The 22,529-nt window shown below is 33.2% G+C and overlaps 1 protein-coding gene across 5 annotated transcripts in view; it reads left to right on the plus strand.

Moving 5' to 3' along the window:
* The window catches only part of LOC118187202 (uncharacterized), a 129,297-nt gene that overhangs the window by 77,534 nt on the left and 29,234 nt on the right, over positions 1-22,529 (plus strand). For 3 of the 5 annotated variants that reach the window (XM_035357395.2, XM_035357402.2, XM_035357392.2), the window contains exons 4-6: positions 7,868-8,059; positions 11,096-11,277; positions 12,740-12,974. In XM_035357395.2, coding sequence (XP_035213286.1) covers positions 7,868-8,059; positions 11,096-11,277; positions 12,740-12,887 — 522 coding nt within the window. In that variant the 3' untranslated portion in view covers positions 12,888-12,974. Of the gene's footprint in view, positions 1-7,867; positions 8,060-11,095; positions 11,278-12,739; positions 12,975-22,529 lie in introns of those variants that run through there. The other 2 variants (XM_035357393.2, XM_085813212.1) reach the window with 2 other exon arrangements.

Below are 22,529 nucleotides of genomic sequence, written 5' to 3' on the forward strand. Positions count from 1 at the left end.
TTTGGAGCAAGAAGGCGAAATAAACAGAGATGCCTTTGTTTGGATTCGAACTCTGGAATTCCTATTTGTCAGCCAGACGTCAAGAATATGCAACAGGAAAAATGAAAATTCTTTCTAATTTAATTCTAAAATAAAGAATAAAGAATTTTATGGGTACTTACGTATTAACGCCACCGCAGCTGCTGATTTGGCGGTTTTTAAGTGCCGCCAATCTACACCTAAACTTTTCGCGACAAATAAATAATAAATTAAAACACTTTATTTAAAATCAAAGTAGTCAATCGGATTTCGGTGGAAAATGGGCCGACATAGAGTTTAACATAGATTCAAAACAGTCTCTATTTTCTTTGATGCTGTCGTCATATGAACTCTGCTAAATAAGATTCTAAATGATGTCTCGCTGTCCCCCTATGTCTCTTGTTCATTCGTTTAGCACTGCCCCATATTCTCTCAACTGTTTGTATATGAACTCCCGTATCAATATCAATAAAATTGTATTTATGATTAACTTTAGCATGTAGGAATTCTTTTTTTTTTATTCTATTTGTTTGGTAACCTTTCCAATTGTCAGATTAAATTGTGTTACCATCTGGAATGTTTCCAATAATTTTATTAAGAAGGGTAGAGCCAGTTCTATTAGGAACAGTGACAACAAACGAATCTTTTGTTTCTCTACATGTATCACCAAACACCCACTGTTCGGGTAATACTCGACCATTTTTACGGTTAGTAAAGAAACTTTCATCAATTTCCGCAATGCAATCTGGTCCACTACGTTCTTGTTTGGTATATTCTCCATATCCAAGACACATAATTCACGCATGTAATTGTTCCAATCTATAACAATTTTATTCGATAAATCAAGTTGCTTTTCACAAAATTTAATTGACGTCAACTCCTCGCACCAGCAGTATATGAATCTCAAAGCTGAACAAAATGGAATTCTGCTTCCTTCAAACTAGTTGTCTTTTCTAAATCCCACTTGCTGATCACACTGTCTTAAATTACATTTCCAAAACGTACGTTTACCAAAATAAAGTTTCATATCATGCGAATTTGTACATTTTCGTTTTTTTGGTAAAATATTTCGCTTCTGAAAAAATAAAATTGCATCTTCTTCTGTGTTTGGCAGATCCCCAAAACGCATTTTCGTAGCACTAAAAAATGGCGTCAAAAATCTTTTGCTGACTCAAAATCTTCATCAGAGATCAAATCATTTTCATTATATATGTTTGATTTAGAGTTTCCTTGTTTTTCAGTCAGAACTCTTTTTGACTTACGAGAGTTTTTAGCTTCTGTATAATTTTCTATCAGCCTTATGAAAAACATCTTTCAGTCACCATTTTTGTGTGTTTTCCTGTATCTTAAACAAAACAAATTTAATGAAACATTAATAGATACACAACTTTTTAATAACCCATCATTCATCTTAATTTTTAAAGTACAAAGTGGCTAGAGTTCCATAAATTTTACTCAAGTAAAGAATTAAAAATCAGATAGAGAGAGGGGAAAATGTTAGATTCTGGGAGTTAACATTCCACAGGGAAATACTCCTATTAAAATTCCCCCCCCCTTTTTTTTTTTTTTTTTTTTTTTTTTTTTTTTGTATTAAATTAAGAAAGTTAAGAAAGTAAAAGAATTACAAAATTACAATTTGAAGTCTAAATAAATTCCAGTTCACAAATTCGTAATTTTTAAGTAATATTAAAAAACCATAAACCTAATTTTTCTGCATTTGCACTAGCACTTTTCCCCCCTTTTGTGTCAGCGACATATTTTAATCTTTAAAACATTTGCCACTGCTATGAAGTTTGTACTGACGAAGAAATCAGTAACACTAGCTGTTTCCTTATTTACTTTCAATTTTATCTTTTTGTTTTCCTTAAAGGAACTAAGAAAAGCAACTTAATATCGTGGTTCTGTGTGGTGAAACACAATATCTAAACAGTTGAAAAGCGTGTGAAAAAAGCTAATTCCCCTTGAAGAGTCTTATTATTTCACTATCTTTTGAACTGTTCATTTTTAAGTAATTTTCTTTATGGCTTTAATTATCATTCGCAGAAATTTTTATCGCAATTTTATCCATATCCACTACTACTGGTCGTTGCTAGTGAAGCAATTTTCCATACCAATTTGAAATTTAATACTCGTAAAAAATTTTTCTAAATCTTTTAAAATTTAAACAAAAATTAATATTACTTAAAAATTACGAATCTGTAAATTTGAATTTATTTAGACTTCAAATTGTAATTCTTTTACTTTGTTAGCTAAGTACGTTTTAGAATAGAAATTATAGAACTTGTTCTTCTCTTACGGAAACTTTTAAAGATATCGAGGAGCTGTTATTTCTTATCAGGAGCAGATTTAGTGTCACAGCAAAATCTAATGTATTCTCATTTGAGAGATCTGCTGCAAGCCTCCTACGCAAGAGTTCCAGGGAAATAAATGTACAGCTATGTCTTGAATAATTAACTATTTTTTGTTATTAAATAGGTGTCTAGATTTTCATGTGGCGTTAATATACAACTTAATACTATTGCATTCATTTTTTTTTTTTTATCATTTGGCATTCTTTTTTTTTTTTTTTTTTTTTTTTTTTTTTTTGTACCTTTTCTTATTGTGCATTCTTATTTTGTTCTTTTGAACTTACGATTTTATGTTCTATAACTTAAATTTCTGGGGATTAAATCTTAAAATTGAAAGGTTAATGGTAACTGTTTAGCTTAAAATTGATTTAGGAATTAAATTGGAATAGAAATATGAAGTTCCAAATTCAAATTTTAAAAATACAAAATCATAAATTTTTAAAAAAGTGGGTAATTGGAGTTTTTAAAGTTTGTAATTCTTTATTTTATAAATTGTTTAAATTCTTGTTTAATTTTTTTAAATATAAATAGTAAACTCTCCGAAATGTTAAACTATAAGAAAACAAATATCGAGAGAAAAATAAACGTTTGTTTGATGCAGATTTTTCCTCCAAGAGAAGAGCAGGCTCGGATTTAAGGCGATTGGAGCGATTGGGCCCAGTCGGGCCCCGCACTTGAAGGGGCCCCGCATTATCGCCAAAATTAAAAAATAGTTATTTTTCGAAATTTAAAGAAAATTGTTTTGACGAAAAAGGATAAATTATAAATTATTTAAATTATTAAAAATATATTTATTTTAAGTTCGAAGCTGAAAGGAAGGAAGCTATTATAGATGAAAAAATGTTAGTTGAAGAAATGGCATCTTTAAAATCTATCCTTCCATCAGAAGGTTTTGAAAATCCGTTTAAAATGTTCAAATACTTATCGGAAAAGTGACAGAACAACGGCATTTCCAAACGTGTTTATTTCTCTCCGAATATATTTAACATTTCCAGTGAGCGTTGCTTCTGGAGAGAGATCATTTTTCAGGCTAAAACTAATAAAACACTATCTAAGATCGACGCAGAATAGATTAAATAGTTTATCAGTTATGTCGATTGAAAGTGAAGAAGCAAGGAAATTGGATTTTCAAACTATTTTAGAAGAATTTACAGGACAAAAACTTAAGAAATATGTTAATTCATATCTTCATATTCAAAGATGTAAATTTATATTCAATAAAATGTAACTGTTTTTGTATTTTGTGCATTTTTATTCTTTAATGTACGTAGAAGTTGACCTATCTTATGATTCATGACATTTGATTTATATATAGAGAGAATTTGCATTTTATTTAAATATTTAATATAGAGAGGACCCCGCAAAAAAATCCAATCGTGCCTCGCACTTATTGGATTCGGGCCATGAGAAGAGAGACTTTGTTTGATCGTTTTTAAAAAGGAAAGAGCTTTATTTGAATCAACCCCTCCCCCCCAAATCTAGTATGGCCAGCGCGAGGTTAGTCAACTATCACTTCAGGTTGAATATTTGTAAATAAAATCTAATTGATTGGCGAGATAGGAAGCAGCTGGCGATGATTTTGGTAACCAATTTTCGTCGCTAAATTTGGCAAGATATTGGCAAAAACCGCCAAGCTTGGTGACATTTTGCCACATGACATTTGCTTGGCGGCAAACCTTTGTAACCTTTTTAAACCTTTGTGTAATTGTAACTAGGTCTGATCCCTATGTAACTATAACTATCTGGCCGTATATAACTGTAACTGTGTATGCCTTCCATCGATACCGAGAAATCAAAGGTACAGGAAATTTCTTGGCGGACAGAAGAAAACTATATAAGACCGAAAGTTTAGTTCAGAGTATTGAGAGATCATCATGCGAGCCTACACATTTGAGACGTTTTTGTAGCAACGCTCTTAGTAGTAGTTTGAAAAGGTAACTTCTGAGTATGCTTGTATGCTTTGTCGTAGTGGGAAGAGCTGTGCGAGTACTTTTGTGTGGAAAGTTCTAGTAATGTAAAGCTTTTGCATCGGTTCTGTGTACATTCAAGCCATTACAAACCCGTTTTCACGTAACAATATATAAGACTTATAAATACAAAAATTGAAAACATTTATATTATAATGTAGTTTTTCATTAAAAACTGTTATGCAACTTGTCCAATTTTACCTAAAATCTAATCAACTATCTGTATGAATGTACAAAGTTTAAATATAGAAAACAGAAAATTTTTGAAGGTTTCATGTAAGCGTTATCGTGGACAAAACATTCGTCACACATGTAAAGATATCATTCTAAAACAGTAAAAACGTGTACAGAGGACCCTAATTCGCGTTTATGCACTAAAACTTTACTACTGAAGCTTTGGACTAAAAAAAAATTACTTCCTCTAGCTATCTGTACTGGTTTCCAAAAATTAAGGAAATATCACAAAAATAGAGATAACTCTTTCAAAAATAAGACAATCCGTATAAAATTTGAATATGTTGCAAAATTGCTGAGTAAAACTGAAGTATACAAATTAGTGGCTCTATAATCGAAACACGTCATCTGCGAGGAGCATAAAACGCAGTGTTTGAGAGCAAGCCTGCAAATTTCCCTGCAATTCTGATATAACAAATCTGAAATAGTGAATTTGTAACAATGACCTCCAGGTATCATTTGCACGAAGAACTGCGATGGAGATCTATTGGGAGAGTAGAGGCAGGACAAGTTCAGACAAAAGTGGTCACATGGTTAAATGGGAGTCCTTCTATGGTTCATAGGTTTTAGCAACAAATTCTAACCACAGATTCGGCATCCAGGAGGTTCAGTCAAGGACGGCCAACTGCCACAACAAGCGCTGATGACCGATATTTGTTGTTATGCGCTCGAATGAATAAAACCTCAACTCAGATCCTTCCTTACTGCGGCCACTGGAAGGTTGGTGTCAACGTAAACTGTGCGTCTCCACGAAAGAGGCCTGTACGCTAGCCGATCAGCCATTTGTGTGCCACTCACGTCACGTCATAAAAGGGAATGTTCGAGACGGGCACGTCAATATATCCACTGGATAGCTGATCATTGGAGTGCTGTTCTCTGCAGAGATGAGTCCAGATTTAGCTTCCAAAGCGACAATAGGCGTTATTTGATTTGGAGAGAACCTGGAACCCGTTATCATCCATCGAACATCCATGAGGTAGCTCTCCCCCTAAATTCATCTGTTCTCCGAAATTCGAGATCTTTCCATATTATACAACATTGCTTGTAAATTTAATTAAAACTAAAATTAACCAATCATAGCTTGTCTCTACAATTGCATCTACTTCAGAATAAATACTGCTCGCGAGTCAATTACGTCATTCTTTTCTTGCTCCTTCTATCAACTTTATGCTACTCTGCCCGTCTTTCTCTTATTTTAAGCTGACAACGTATCCCCGTTAATCTGTGTGTATAAGAAAATATTGTAATTGCTTATAATGTAGAAGTATATCTGTGAAGTCTACGAAGAATTAATCTAATATGCCTAGAAATAAAGATGATAATTAGCTGAATTTGGTTTGGTATCAATATCTTCTTCCCATCTTGCCATCATCACGACTACGCATTAAAATATTACATATATATGTATCACGAAAATTTTATTTCGTGGCAGATAATTTGACTATAGATGAGTGCTTGACTAGGGAAGACACCAATTTTTTTTTTTTTTTTTTTTTTTTTTTTTTTTTTTGCTGTAGAGAATGGATTGATGTTCGATTACCGAAATATTGATTATATAGTAGATGATGCCAGGAACTTTTGAAGAATTACAAATTCAGTTGATAATAGAAACATATCTTTTATTACTTGTTGATTATTCTTATGGCATGACAAAGCTCAGTGTTAACAATCTGCACCCCACAATTTCAATTACATATTACGTTTTTAATACAGAGGCTGTTCACACATTTTTTAGACGATGTATATTGGCGATGTATATACACATTTTTTAGACGATGCATATTCACAAAACTAAATTATATAAAATTCTTGTGTTTTAAATGTTCTATTTGACATCTTTATTCTGAACTATCTTTCGACACCGCAATTTCCAGGATAATAATGCCTTTTGAAGTGGCACAAGAGCTATTCTATCCCATTCCTTCCGAACAGCTTTCCAGAGTCCTGTTAGGGTATCGGGACAACGTTTGGATAATGCAATTTTTAAAAGTCCGAAAGCACAAAAATGCATAGGTGACACATCGGGAGGTTTAGTAGGGATCTCAGTGAAGGGTATGGCCTTGATACCAGTTTTTTGTTCCATTTCTTTCAGGAAATGTACAGTAGATTTTGATGTGTGACTGCTAGCTTTGTCCTGATGGAGTCTCATAGATTGATGGCACTGTGCGTAAAGCGATGATATTTCATTCAGAAAAATTGACGATAAAATATGTTCCTGATAGTATTTGGAGTTAATCTTGACATTTTTGTTTTGCACTCCCTTTATTTTTAACTTGCCATTATAAGAAAAACCAGCAACAATCATGAATCCCTTAGAAAAGCTTTCTTTCGATTCTTTGAACCATGTACTTAAATTTTTTTCTCCTCTTTTATGATAATAAATGGCTCTTTTTTGGTTACAATCATTTAAATACACCCATGCTTCATCTATTGTGGCAATTGTTTTCCATTTTTCTTTGGATAAGTGTTTCTCATATAGAATTCTGCAGCGTGTCCTGCGTTGAGCGATATGCTTTGGAAGAAGACGATGCACATTGCGTTTTTTCGCTTTCTTAAGATTTAAATCAACGTTTATCATTTTTTTTACAGTGGTCATCGAGCATTTTAATGATTTTGCAACTTTCCTTTGACTAGGGGGATTTTCTTTTAACATTAAACAAAGTACCTTTGCAATAGTCGAAGATGTCCGTTTTTTCCTTGGATACTTGTTTGCAATTTTTGTCCCACTTGAGGCTCCAATTTGACGTTTTTTTTTTTTTTTTTTTTTTTTTTCTCTTTCTTTCTTGTAGATGATATTACCTATTGACGCTTTAGATATCACAAAACCATGACTCTCACATCGTTTTTGGATAACGGAGTATGCATATTTCTCTTCGGAAAGAGAGTAAATGTAGCCTTCGAATTACTGCTTTGTTAAATTCGCCATTTTGAATAAAAACAAAACTTTCAAGCCACAGACGATAACTTTGACTTTTAAAAACATAGTACAATTGCATTTACTTCTTTTACAGGAAACGAGTTTTCATTACCGCTTACCAAAATCGTCTAAAAAATGTGCGAACAGCCTCTGCAATGAATAGAAGCAGCCAAGCAAAACACGTTCTTTAGCTAGCAAGCGTAGGCAGCAAAAATGAGTAAAATTCAAATGTAAATATATATACTATATACGTGTGTTTGTGCTTTTTTATTATTTTTTAATACTTTTATAACTTAGATATATATATGTGTAGCATGCATACTAGCATGTATTACAGTAAGTGTCAAAAAGATGTGATCAGTCAACTCTTTTCTTTTTCCTAGCCGCATGTTATCGAAAAAATGGTGATGATAGATCATCCGCCATTTACAGATCATACGAAAAAGAACTTTGAAGAAAATGTGTATCCCCAGTTTGCAGCACAAAACAGATTCTTAAAAACATTGGATCCACATATGACTCTGGCGCAAGCTAAACAGAAAATTTTAGGACTTGCTAAAATGGGGACAAAAAGTGTAAGGAATCAGTTCTTTCTAAAATTATTCAAGTATTATTAAGTGCATTTTCTTCTTTTCCAGCAGATTCAAATTATTAAGCAGATATTACGGTACTGTTAGTTTATTTAAGTTCATTCCTTATGTGGAGGCTAAAGAAATACTTAATAATTGAATTCCAGATTTTTAATGCGATCAAAATGCATATATATAAACAAATAAAAAATTTTAAAACTTAAATAAGAACTTTTTTTAACTTGCATTGAGCTGTAATATTAAAAAGTGCTAACTCATGAGCTCGCTGCTAAGTTAGCAGAAATTAAAAGTGTTAATAATTTAGTTTTATTTTTACTTTTAGTATTTGCACAAATGAATCTTTTGATCCATTTGCTTCAGACAAAGGAAATTCGTTCCATTAAACATTTTCAGTTGCTTCTAAAGAACTTGATATCTGTCGTATTAATTCCTTGCTTTGATCTTTATTCATTGAAATGTAAGAAGAAATTATAAAAAATCCACTTGATGCCTGTAAATTCATTACAGTTTTTAATTTTCTTTCCTTCGCTATGTCATCCTACCAGTGGCCGAATCCATAAGACCGCTGAACACTGAGATTTCGACCCTAGTTCAAATCCCAGCAAATAGCTTGTTGGCCTGGATGATTAGGTGTAACGCGGACACCAATCAGTTTCCCTTAGAAACTGTTAGGTGGCTGTAGGCCATGAGGCACGGGATCCTGTGCCGAAGCCCTATCCCAGACTATTGAAAATAAAAGCATAGCATTAGTAATAGCATAAAGAGACAAGCAACGAAAACGTCCTCAAAAGAAGTTTAGCAAAAGATGTAAAACCATCGACGGAGTTGTTCATCAAACAGCAAATGTGGATGTCGTCAGCTATTGTTCGAAAGAAGTACGAGGGCATGCAAGAGTAACCTTAGAATCTTCTGGAAAGCATCTCTTCCTTTGGAAGTGATGGCTCTCACTAGCCTTGTCGCAACCGACTACGCAAATAAATAATTCTAATTCCACGGAAAAAAGGACGGGAATTCATCCAAATATTCAACGAATTGCAGCTTACCAACACCCAACGCATAATGATTCACTAAGTACAATAAGTAAATCGTTATGCACAACAATAATGCGCTCCTTCTTCCTTGCCTGTACTTACCAGCACAGCAAAATGCATTTTATTTGTCTTTTTCCGAAGTATGAACTCATGGGCAAATAAGAAACGGATAGAGATCAGAGAATCTTAAAATTGTATCATCAATAAACAGTCTGCTTAAATGAGGAAGAATCCCATTTATTGACGAAAATCTTTCATGGGGACGAAATTATACTTGAATTTATTGTAATGATTTTTTTAAAAATAACTTATATAATTTATAGCAGTATAAAATGACGATATTTTTAAATCACACTAGTCCCCAGCAAGTTTTTTATGCACCATAGTGTCGCCGTTTATGATAAAGCTATCCTTTTTATCTTTTCAATTAATAATTATGTTCGGGTAACATTACAAGATTTGAAATTTCGGATAACTAGAGATAACCAGATTGTTGTTATAATTAAAAGAGCAGTCAGCAGCAAAATACATCATTTCAATTAACTGTTTTTTCAGATGAGCATCACTGATAACTAATACGTAGAATTCAAAAGAGAAATGCGCGGTTTATTATTATTTAAGACTAGAAATTTTAATAAAATAAAAGATTGCTTTAAAGTAATTTTAAGAAATAAACTAAAAAAATCATAAAATTCTTACAATGAGAACTTTCCGAAAATTAGTGAAGAGATATCACTATTCAGAGCCCTAATCTTAGGATTTTAGTGCGGATTTCATTTTCGGAATAGCTGCCCTCACAGTCTACACATCATTTCCAGGATATACCTGCTTTGTAAGTTGCAGACCATTTTCTGAGAGTCAAGGTTTGTAGTTTCGTTTTCTGGTCTATCTTATACTTCCTTCTTTTTAACTCTCATTTAAGTGTGAGAAAAGTCTATAAATTGCAGGCTTCGAGGTCTGGCTGCATGGATGAAAATCTAGAAACTGCCTATTAATTTTCATCGAAGCTACCGTAGCCTAACGTATCATTATTAGTTATATCCTCACGGAGAAACCATTCCCATTCTGATGCAGTTTGAGGACATCTTTTTAGGGGGTAAGCAACTGCTCCCTGCGAAACATCAACAAAATTATCTCCATTTATAGTTTGCTTGGAACGCAATGTTGCAGTGGTATTCTAAAAATATCAAAAAAAACAAATTCAGGGGTAATTTTGAGGTACATAAAATTTCTTAGCAAGTAATGAGTCTCTGTGTTTCCACATGTTGGACTGCTGCTTTGATTAGAGATCATTATGTCTAATGCAGGACTCGTCAGTGATGAATATTCCGTTCAAGCAATCAGGAATTTTAGCCAGTTTTTGTAGAAATGGCTGATATGCTAGACATGATGGAACTTGTGTTCTTTATTTAGTAAGTGCGGCGCTCATCTGCACAAGTGGCGAAACATTTTCAGGCGCCTCATAAAATTATTCAGAACATTTTGCTGCTCAAACATTATGTATAGCTAACAATTTCCAAACTAATAAATATCTATCTTCTTTCTACACTCTGTTCTCTAATGTTCTTTTCGTTCACATATATTGACGGATGCACACTTCTTTTGCCTTCCTTAAAACGCGCCCATCACTTGAATTTGTCCGTTCCTTATTCATTTACGCTCAAGCGCTTTCTGGGCATTTTGGGAAACTTGACACAAAATTAAATAGAAATTATTTATAAGGCAATCACAGTATATCTGTTTCATCCGTCATTGTAACGCATACAGCAGCTCGACTGCAAGCAAATTAAAACTACGCATTAGTTTTATTCGCATAAACAAAGCACGGTATAGGCTATGTTTACAGGCGATAACCAGAAAATTACATTTACAGAATCAGGGCAATGCTGCCATAGCACAGCCTTTCAAAATTGTGGAGAGCAAATAAATATTTTACTTTTTCTTCATCTTTCAAATAAGTGCGTCATTTACCCGTTATTTTTAATTTCAGCAAGAATTCTTCTTGATGAAAGTGGCATATGACCTGGATAAAAAGAATGGGAAATTTCAGTGGAAAACAGATCATCAGTTCTTAATTGACAGATACCGAGAAGGCGGCTTTTGGGCAACTCCAAGAGGATCGTCTGATCACGAAATTCTTATCATTAGATCCAAAGATTCTCCTCGACTAACGTAAGTTTTTTAAAAGAAATAGACTGCATATATGCATTCTGTTTTTCTATTATTCACTGTTTTGACCCTCTATATACATCACATATACTTAATACCTTCCCTTACACTTTTGAGCACTGAAGTGTAATATTTTTCATTTTACTATACTTGTAGATGGCGAAGTGGCTCCAGTTTACGAAAGTTTACGCTACTTCGCGTTTACCTTCGGGTGATATGCGCAACTCTGGGCACTTGCTTTTGCATCCTGAGCATACGTTTGCGAGATTTTCAAGTTGCCTTATTAAAAAAGAGCATATTCTTGATCACACCTCACATAAAACTCTTGTAAAAATGAAGAATTCTACTACTAGTGCACGAACTGCTTTGATTGTTGATATTCAAAGCATAATATCGAAGGTACAAAGAAGGTTAAGAAAAAGTAACCCGCCTTCAAAGATAATATGATAAGTTTGATATTATCTCCCTGATGCTGTGTGCTCAGGAGTGAATAGGAAAACAAAATAAAGCTAGTATACTCTTTTATTTGGCAAGGTAAAGTGTCCGGACAGAAAACAAATTGTTACGTCCAATTCCAAAGGAGCGTGCCACCGATATTGAAGGCGGGCTACTTTTCATGCCTCACTCTGAAGCAAATTCGCTTTGATTTAGAATAATGAAAGTGCGTCTACGAAGAATTTCATTCGACGAAGATTACTGCTTATCAACCGGTTATTGAAATAAGACTTAAGAGAAAAGTGGGACACTCATGAACATAACATCATCATTAAAATCTCACGTCACTGAGAAACGGAAATAAGTGATCGAGGCTGTAAAGTTTTACAAATTTTTCCACATTATTTTTCAATGTTTTATGAGCACTTTGTTCTCGATATTTTCATGTAAGGAAAGAACTGAATTGGATTAGATTCCCAGTATGAGATTTGGGAATATTCTTAATAACATCGATTTTAAAAAGGCCTACAGAAACGAGAACCAGTAAATCTGGATTATGTAAAACAGTGCGAGGATGCATTCATCATCCAACTTGAGAATCATGCCTTAATCGCATTTATTGATTGTCGGTCAAAGAAATTAAAGACTGTGCGTCCAACAAAATTTATTAGACATTGCTTGCTCATGAAGGACAAAAAAGTTCGCATTCTTCGGCTGCGGCTTGCAAAAGCAGCAATGATGTCAATCAACTGCAAAGGAAATTGAACTACGTCCAAGAAACTAGCTATGCTCATTTACTGCAGTCGAAAAAAAGAGCATGGTATCAAGATTGCGTAAATATTAAGCAGAATTCTGAATATGAAGATCAAATTGCAGTTTACTTATTATTTTTTTCTAACAATAACTATTAAAAGTTATCTTGAAGCTAAATTTAAGCAGATATCCGAATAAATGTAAGTACATTCGATAAATAATGATTAACAATAATGAGAATTCCTTTTTCTTTTTTTTTTTTTTTTTTTTTTTTTAGAGATGTAAAATTTGAAGCAGTTCTGAAGCACAACCCGAAAGCAAAATTGGTGACTTTTGAAGACACAACACATCTCTTAATGTTTGAAAAAGCAGAAGAATTTGTGAAAACCGTATCACAATTCCTAGCAGGAAAACATGAAATTTAAAAATAAATCATTCCAGTTATATACATCTAGAGTTTTGTAATAATGTAATAAAAATACTCCCTGATTTATTTACAGCCCTTGTTCTCTTTAATTTCTAATTACAAGGGAAAAAAATACTATGGGTGTGAAGTTTTTATAATTAATCGCAAAATCCATAGTTTTTTGCAGATTTCCTTTAAATTCGTTTAAAAAATATTACATTTTAATTAGTAATAAGCATTAAAAAGCAATCTTAGACAGTATATTTGTTCTTGCATGTCTATGTGAATAATGCATGTGTTTTCAAATCTCACTAAATGTATACGCTCTGAGTAAAATTTGACACCATTGACGGGATGGAAAACATTTTCTACCATTTTATGACATATACACAAATCACCTAACATGAAATTATTCTTTTGATAATGCCTACAGCACAAAACTCTGTAAGTGGAAGACATATGCCAAAAATTACCCGAAAAATTCTTTTTTATAATGCATAAAATTGCTATTTTGCATATGTACAGGATAATAACATAGAGAGCAGAAATTTTGGTAATCTGCACATCTTGAGAAAAAGGACTGTGCACACTATAGGTCACATCTTTTACAGTCATTGTATTTTATCCATTTTATACTAAATTTGGACCTTTTACACATAATTCTCAAAACATACTCATATCTTAAGAATTACTTAATTAAGATTTACAGAATGCAAAACCGTTATATATTTTTAATGCTATTATATACACAGAAAACAAAGAAGGGGAAAAAAAGGCACAAACGAAGGGAACTATTTTTTGGACATAATAAACCCTTTCGTAACAACGCTTCAAAACATCTGACTAAAAAAAAAAAAAAAAAAAAAAAAAAAAAAAAAAAAAATCGAATGGTTTCGATGTTAGCGATCATCCAAAAGGGCTGTTTTAAAGTTTAATATGGTTTATCAGTAGCGATTATCAGTAGAGATGGCCCAGGTGGAACAGCGAAACATTTTATACGATATTACACTAATATGCATTTAGACTAAAGTGTAAACATTATATATTGTCTGTACATTTAAAAAAGTGAAAAAATATGTTTTGTAATTCTATAAAATATTTAATGCTTTTAATCAGATACATCATGAACTATACGCAATTTTTATTTAAATCAATCAGGTCAAGACGTAAAATTTTTAGATATGCATATGTTGCTATTAAATATTCTAATTCCAGGGTTCGTACACATTTCTTCACATGGAAATTAAGTACTTTTTAAGGACTTTTAAGAACCATTACTGAAAAAAATTAAGGACCTATGAGCAAATAGCAAATTAATAAATTCAATTAAAATATTATCTGTGCTTGAACTTTACTTTTGTAATACCACGCAAAAAAAAAAAAAAAAAAAAAAAAAAAAAAAAAAAAAAGATCCGTAAGTAGGATGCATTATTATTAAACATAACTTAATTAACATAATTATTAATTAGTTTGAGCATAAAATATACTTTATGAAATTTATCATACAGCATTAAATATTTTAGACTTACAATAGTTCAGTATATTTGAAAGAAGATAAGTAACATTTTATTTACATTTTACTAATAGTTAGTTTCATGTTAATATTTTATGTCCCATTACTTGCTCAATCTAGAGGTTTAGCAAATAGCAGATAGATTTTATCTCAAGAGTCATAGTTTAAAATGAGAAGTAAAATCATAATCAGAATGATTCATAACAAAAGACTGGCTGTTGTCCCCGCTCCTGCTTGCCTAGAGAGAGACCTGCTGATCAGAACAAAGTTAGCTGAGCTCTGTCTGACGCCGTTAGTGTCATAGCTTCGTGTAGAGTTCCAGGAGTTGTAACTTGATTAATATACTTTAAAGTTAAGCCACTAAAGCACTAGAGGTGATAAGTTGTTTTTCATTATTTTAAGTTTCACTAGATGCGAAGAATAAGTTTTACATGAATTTTTATATTTTTGTGTTCAAGTATCATTAAATATTTTACACTTATAATAACTGGACATATTTGAAAGAAGATAAGTGACATTTTAGTTAAGTTTTACTAACAGCTTTTTTATTTTTAATGTCTAATTTTGTCACATACTTCCTCAGTCTAGAGGTTTAGTTAATAGTAAGTAGATTTTATGTCGAGCAGCATAGGTTAAAAAGAGCATTAAAATCATAATCAGTATGATTCATCACAAAAGACTGGCTGTTGTCACTGCTGCTCCTTACCTAGAGAGAGACCTGCTGATCAGAACAAAACTGAGAGGCGTAATGTGGGCACGGTTAGCTAGTTTTGAGAGTTAGCTGGGCTCTGTCTGTTGTGGTTAGTGTCATAGCTCCGTGTAGAGTTCCAGGGGTTGTAACCAAGTTAATATACCACCTTGAAATACTATTTCAACATTTAGTGGTTAAAATTCGGTAAATTTAAAACACAATACAATATTAAAATCATGACATAATACTTAATTTATAATACATGAATTAAAACTCAAATTGGTAATGGACACAATTTTGTAATATTTCTTTTAACCATGCCATCTGAAGTCTTAATGGTCACAACCCTAACAATATTATCAAGACCAGGATGTAACTGAGTAATTCTACCCATTTTCCATTTAGTTGGAGGTAAGTTATCCTCTTTTATGAGACACAGATCATTAACTTGAAGATTTTTAGTTGGCAAAAGCCATTTTGGTCTTTGTTGTAATCGACACAGATATTCTTTGTGCCAACTCTTCCAAAATTGTTGAACCATTTTTTTTTTTTTGAATATGTTGCCATCTAGTGAGATGGGAAACTTCAATGTAATTTGGTTCAGGAATGCTTGTTAATGATCTACCAATAAGAAAATGACCAGGCGTCAATTCTGATAAGTCATTTGGATCATTAGACAAACTTGTTAAAGGTCGCGAATTAAGACAAGCTTCTATTTGTGTGAGAAATGTTTCAAATTCTTCATATGTCAATCTCGCCTCACCAACTACTCTTTTTAAATGGTATTTTGTTGATTTTATGCCAGCTTCCCAGAGTCCACCCATATGTGGCGCACCTGGAACGTTTAGATGCCATTTAATGCCATTATCAACCAAATATCTGCTAACATTTTGGTTATAAGTTGCAGACCTAGCAAGCCCTTCAAATTCCATGAGTTTGCGTTTTCTCCAACAAAATTGGAACCACATCGCTATATATATCACTGCTTCTGCCTCTGCGGGAAATGAATCTCTGAAGAGCTGCAATAAAAGCATCTGTTGAAAGATCAGTCACTAATTCTAAGTGAATAGCTCTTGTCGTAAAACAAACAAATAGAGCTATATATGTCTTGAATGACCTAGAGCCTCGACCCTTATTTGCTTTAATTTGGAAAGGACCTGCGTAATCCACTCCACAGCGCAAAAACGCAGGAGCAGGCGAAACGCGACTAGACGGCAAATCGCTCATCAATTGATTAGTGACCAGATGCTCTAATTTTGCAACACTTTATACATTTCCTAACTAAATCTCTGATAACAGCTCTACCATTTATGATCCAATATTGTTATTGAATGCAAGATTGCATAAGTTGTGGACCTGCATGCAAAAGTCTTTCATGGTAATGTCTAACAATGAGATGAGTTAAAATGGGCTTCTTTGGAAGCAAAATTGGATGCCTAAAGCCATATGCAAGGTTTGCATGTCGCAAGCGACCGCCCACCCTGAGAATACCTAAATTATCTAAAAATGGATTTAAAGATAAAATTTTGCTTGTACCAGATAATGATTGATTTCTGCCTAAAATGTTAATTTCATTCTTAACCCTTTAACTGCTTAAGACGTGTTTAAACGTTTTTGGAATTTCTTTAAAAATGCTTAAGACGTCTTTACACGAATTTCAAATCTCACGAGAAGTGCTTAAGACGTGTATACACGAAGCCCGAATTTCGCGAAGATTGCTTAAGACGTGTTTAGACGACGCGATCTGGTCTTCCTTCCCCTACCTTTCTGCAGGCGGCTGTCAGTTGACACAAAGCTCTTAATAGGGTGTGAAGTCTCTTTCAAAAGAGCACTTTAGGGAAAAGTCCTTAGAGTGAAGTATATTTGTCAGACAGCAGGTATGTATTATCTGTGTGCCGACTAAAAGTTTGCGAAAGAGGATAAATCGTTTTACAACTGTTTGGCTTGTGGTACTTTATACAAATGAAAGTCAAACAGGATCCGACGTTGTTATAGTACATTGCCGAATTTTGGTAGAAACAAGAAAAAATAAGAATTGTAACGGAGGACGCCTTTATGCCTATATGTTATAGAATCAAATATTTTATTTTTGTATTGAAAAATGATTACAATTTCTGATTCGTCAGGAAAAAATATAAAATGTTGCAACCAGCTTTCTTGTTTGCCTTCGTATTTCAAATGCGCGTTATTATAATGGTATATTCTTCTTTTTACATTCTTAAATGTTAAAACTGTGCTTTCAGCATGCCTGAGTTTTGTACTCGTATGTGTGGCTCTATGCTCCGTAGAAATGGCGAACTGACATATAAAAATTATATAAATGTTGAAAGGAAGATATTCTACTCGAAACTTCAACTAAATGGAATAAATGAATACGCCGAAGGAATTTCTAGAAATATTTGTTTTAAAAATTTTATTATTAAGATTTTAAATCCAAAATGTTTTGAAATCTAAAGAAAAAATATGTAATCCTTGAAACATTTTTGGAAAGAAATCTATCAATATAAAATCTCTTAAAATTAATGGAGTGTAAATGAATTAAAACAGTTAGTGTACGGAAGGGTTAGATATACCCCTCACAAAAAATTACAGTCAGAAGATCAATTATTAAAAGATATGAATTAATTACATTAAAAGGATTTAAAATAAATTAACATCTGTCCAAATGTCAATGCTAACAGCAATAGCACGAATGAAAGTTATTCTTTAAATTCCGAACTTAATTCATCCGTCGGTACGCAATGATTGTGTCTTTGCGATTACTTTTCTTATAGATACTACAAAAGGCCGCCAACAAAGTAGGGGTAAAATCGTTGAATACTAATAGTTTGAAGCGCGTTCAAATCCTGACGAATGGATTGCCTGCATACCAGTTTTAGCGAATTTTTGCTGCCCATGTTTAATGTGAATATGAGCCAATTTTAGTTAGCTTTTCATGATGACGTGCCCTGACTACGAGTCCTCGCTCGGGTTGTGTTTGGTTTGGCTTGTTAGATTATTAAGCACGTGAAGGCGATCTGTCTAAGGGAAGGTATGCTTTCGTGACAGATTTTCTAAGGGAAACAATCTCGCACTACAAAAAGTTAAAACCATGAAAACGCCCATGCAATCAGCTTGTTCACGGGGGTTTGAATGCAGGTCAAACTACCAGTATGTTAAGAGAAGCGATTTCAAGAATTTTTAATTATTTTATTTAGTTTGTGATAAATAAAATAATTAAACATTCTTGAAATCTCTTCACATTTCTGAAATGGCAATAACTTCGAATTATACTATGCTACCACTTTTCCTCTAATATGAAATTTTGAACTTTTCCGTTATCGGACAGCCCACCAGCGACTGAGCGGGTTGCCAAGATGATATTCTTAGTTTTCCATATGTGTAACATGTATGCAAGCCAATTTCCGTTAGGCAGTCCTCGAACGAAGGCATCCTTCACCTTAGGCAAATAACCATCGATTACATCGAGCCATAATCAAATAAACCTTTTTCCATAACATGCTTCAAATATTTTTACGTTGAAAAGTTTATGCGCCAAAGTTGGGCCCCGTTGAATGAAGTATGTTGCTTATTTTTTTATTGTTTTTTATAACAACAGTGTTCTTGTTTTCAGAATCTGAATTATCAATAAAATTCTTTTAATAATATGCGATTCTATTTTGTTTCTTTGTTTAATGAAAAATTAATAGCGACAAATCTCTTACATTTAGAAAAATTTTCGATTTTCGAAACGAGTTGCTGTCAAAAGCGCATCTTCTCGTTGCTGCATATATTTATTTAAAGCAAACTGCTTGGCGCGTGTGTTTTTATGTTTGAAAAGATTCAGAGAATTTTCAACAGGGAAATAAAGTTATTAATTTTACTGAATTTTGTGGATTCTTTGTGTTTTGAGGTAAAAGTCAAACCATCAGATATGTGACAACCTTAAAATAAGGGTATATATAATCAGGATTTTGCGGCCAGACATTCCCAGCGAAATACATTACAAAAAACTATCTATGTAGAATTAATGTATATTCCGTTTAGTATTTTAATTTATCAGTGTTATTACACATCAGTTTATCAGTGTAAGTTATATCGAGTTTTAGTTATGTTCTATATAAGAATTTTATTTGGTTTATATAAATCCGATTCGTTTAATAATATTATATTTATTAAATACTATTTATTAGGTTTCCAAATCTGTCAAACCCAATCAATGGCCTCCTGTCTAAGATATCTGATTATCGCTATTTCGACTCATATTCGAACCCAAACAAACGAACTGGTTGAATTTTGTGATTTCCCCAATGTGTAACATGAACATGAGTACGAACAAGAATCGTGAAATTTTGATACTTTTAATGAATAACATATCTTCTGTAAGTTGTTTCCACTCACATTCAATATCTGGAGGAACCTTTTCCTCCCACTGCAACTGATGTTTCCACAATCTTTGCAGAATCAATTTATACCGAACCGTGATCGGTGCCAACAATCCAAGAGGGTCAAAGGTCTTTGCGATTATTGAAAGTAATGTTCGTTTGGTTAAGACTTCAGAATATGATGAATTGACTTTGGATGTATCTGAAGCTGGATGCCACAGGATACCTAATGTTTTTACACTATCATCATTGTCTAAGTTCAAAGAAACATTTGATAAGCACAGATTTGGATTAATTAAATTCAAGACTTCTTTGCTGTTAGAACCCCATTTTCTTAGAACAAATCGTGCACGTGACAAGATCTGATTCAATTGCATTTGTAATTCTATAGCTTCAGTAACTGAATTGGCTCCGGACATCAAATCATCAACGTAGAAGTCCCTAAGACATGTCTTGGAAGCCAAAGGACAATTAGTTGCTTCATCTATGGCTAACTGCTGTAAACATCTTACCGCAAGATACGGAGCTGATGCAGTACCGTAAGCAATCCTAGTTAATCGAAAATCCTGAATTGGTTTATAAAGTGAATCGCGTCAGACTATTCTCTGAAAGTCTGCATCTTTTAGTATAATTTGTCTGTACATTTTCTCTATATCTGCAGTTATAGCTATTCTGTGAATTCTGAAACGAATAATTAATGTTGTCAGATCAGTCTGCAACTGTGGACCAACCATCAATTTCTCATTAAGAGAAATGCCGCTAGAAGATTTTGCAGAACCATCAAATACGACTCGAAATTTATCACCATTTTTATCCGGAACTGAATGGTGCGGAAGGTAAAAACTAGAATTAGCTGGAACATCAATTTCATTTTCTGGAATCAATTCCATATGACCAAGTTGTTGATAGTCCTCCATAAATTTGTGATATTGACTGGAAAGAGATTTATTCTTAATAATTGACGTTCAATGCTTTGTAAACGATCATCAGTAAACAGCAACATCATTTGTAAACAGCAACATCCCTTGATGACCCAAGTTCATTGCCAGATCTACGAAATGGAAACTTAACAACAAATCTACTTGTTGAATCACGAGAAAAATTCCGCTTGAAATGATTTTCACACTCAATTTCTTCTTCTGTGTAATGCTTTATCTCCGAAATTTCTTCAAATTTCAAAATTTTTCAAGCTGGAGCTGAACATTGGTACAACTAGCATGATTAGATACAATTGTTTGTGATACACTTTTAGTCTTTCCGATAATGACCCAGCCGAATATTGATTCCAAAACTGTTAACGAATGACCCGGAACAGTTAAACTTCCATGAAGCATTATCTCGTTAAATACATCTGCGCCTAAAAGAATATCTATTGGGCCAGGCTGGAAGCAATTTGTATCTGCCAACCACAAATGTTTGAAAGATGTGAAAACATATCTATCAACTTGATATTGAGGAAGGTCACACGTGATCTTGGGTATAATTAATGCATTAACTGAAATGCTTGCGTTTTTATAAAATGGAGATGTTACTTGTAATTGAACTGAACCCGAAACCTTTCCAATTTTTTGCGAGCAAGGCCATTTACACTTATGTTTGCACTAGTGCGCTTTAGCTGCAGTAAATTTACACAGTGCTCCCGAATAAATGAGCCCTGGCTACCTGAATCAATTAGCATCCTGCATTTTTGTAAATCGCCATTAATATCTTTAACATAAACAACTGCAGTAGGCAATAAAACTGCTTCCGTGACAGGCACCGTGGCGTTATTGATACTAGCAGAAGTTCCGTGTTCCATGGGTATATGACATTTTTCATCATTTGAATTTTTCAAACATAACACTGTATTATGTGGCTTCGAACAATATTTACACATGCCTGCACGACATTTAAAAATGGGGATGCGTTTTACTATCCTTCAAGCAATTAGCACATAATTTATTCCTTTTAATAATATCCCATTTTTCTTTGATAGGGAGTTCTAAAAAGCTATCATATTTAAATAACGGAGAATGAGAATTAATCTTACAATGAACGCCACACATTAGCCACAAGTTGGGACGAAAAAGCGTATCTGCTACTTGAACCGCGAGTTTTAATTTCAGAAGGCAAAACTGCCTTCTCCCTCTGGCACTTCACCAAAGAGGCAATAGCATTCGCTCTGTTTAAAATAAAACGCTTGAATTCAGCGAAAGCAGAAATTTTCTTGTTCGAATGCTCTATCGTCCACTCTTTTAGTGTTTCATGATCAAGTTTTCCTTTTAACAGAAAAATAATCATAGTATCCCAATGCTCTACCGGCTGTTTAAGGATTTTTAATGTATCAATACACTATTGTGTTGTATCAACTAATCTCCGCAAACCCGAAGCTGATTCATGTTTTAGAACAGGCTGTGAAGTTAATTTATTTAATGCTGCGTTTATTATTTCTATTTCGTTTTCATAACGTTCAGTAAGCGCTTCCCATGCCTATTCATAATTCGCATTTGAAATTTGAACTGATTGTAGTAAAACAGCAGCTTCACCTTTCACAGAAAGCTTAAGATATTGCAAGTTTTGACTGTCACTTAATGTACTATTATTTCCAACACTGGCAAGAAATAAATCCCTAAATGATATCCAATCAACAGAATTAGAAGTAAACACTGGCAATTCCACGCGAGGAAGTTTCAAGCCGTTTGCATTAGCATTTATTATATCTTTGCCTGAATTTCTAAGTTTTCTTGATTCTTCCTTTAAAGTAATTTTTAATGCATCCAGTTTGTAAAATAGTTCATTCATTTCTATTTCATATTTACTAAACTCTGCGTCAGAACAAGTACCATGAATGTTATCGTTTAAACAGTTCACTTCAACACCTAATGCACCAACATCATTTTCGTACACTTCAATGGCAGAAAAAGAATTTTCTTGATTTTGTAAACCATTTACTTGTGAAATTAAACGAGTCAACTTACCCTTAATGATTCGCTTTTGCTTTAAAATCGACTCCATATTCCTGCCGCTGTTTTCACAATCCATAAAAAATATAAATCCGTTTTCCCTGCACGAAATGTCCTTCTATACCAGAACGTTAAAAATTGTCTTGACACA

The sequence above is a fragment of the Stegodyphus dumicola genome, chromosome 3 (assembly GCF_044657685.1).
Source record: "Stegodyphus dumicola isolate Sdum_Otavi_A_Nest chromosome 3, ASM4465768v1".
NCBI classification, from domain to species: Eukaryota; Metazoa; Arthropoda; class Arachnida; order Araneae; family Eresidae; genus Stegodyphus; species Stegodyphus dumicola.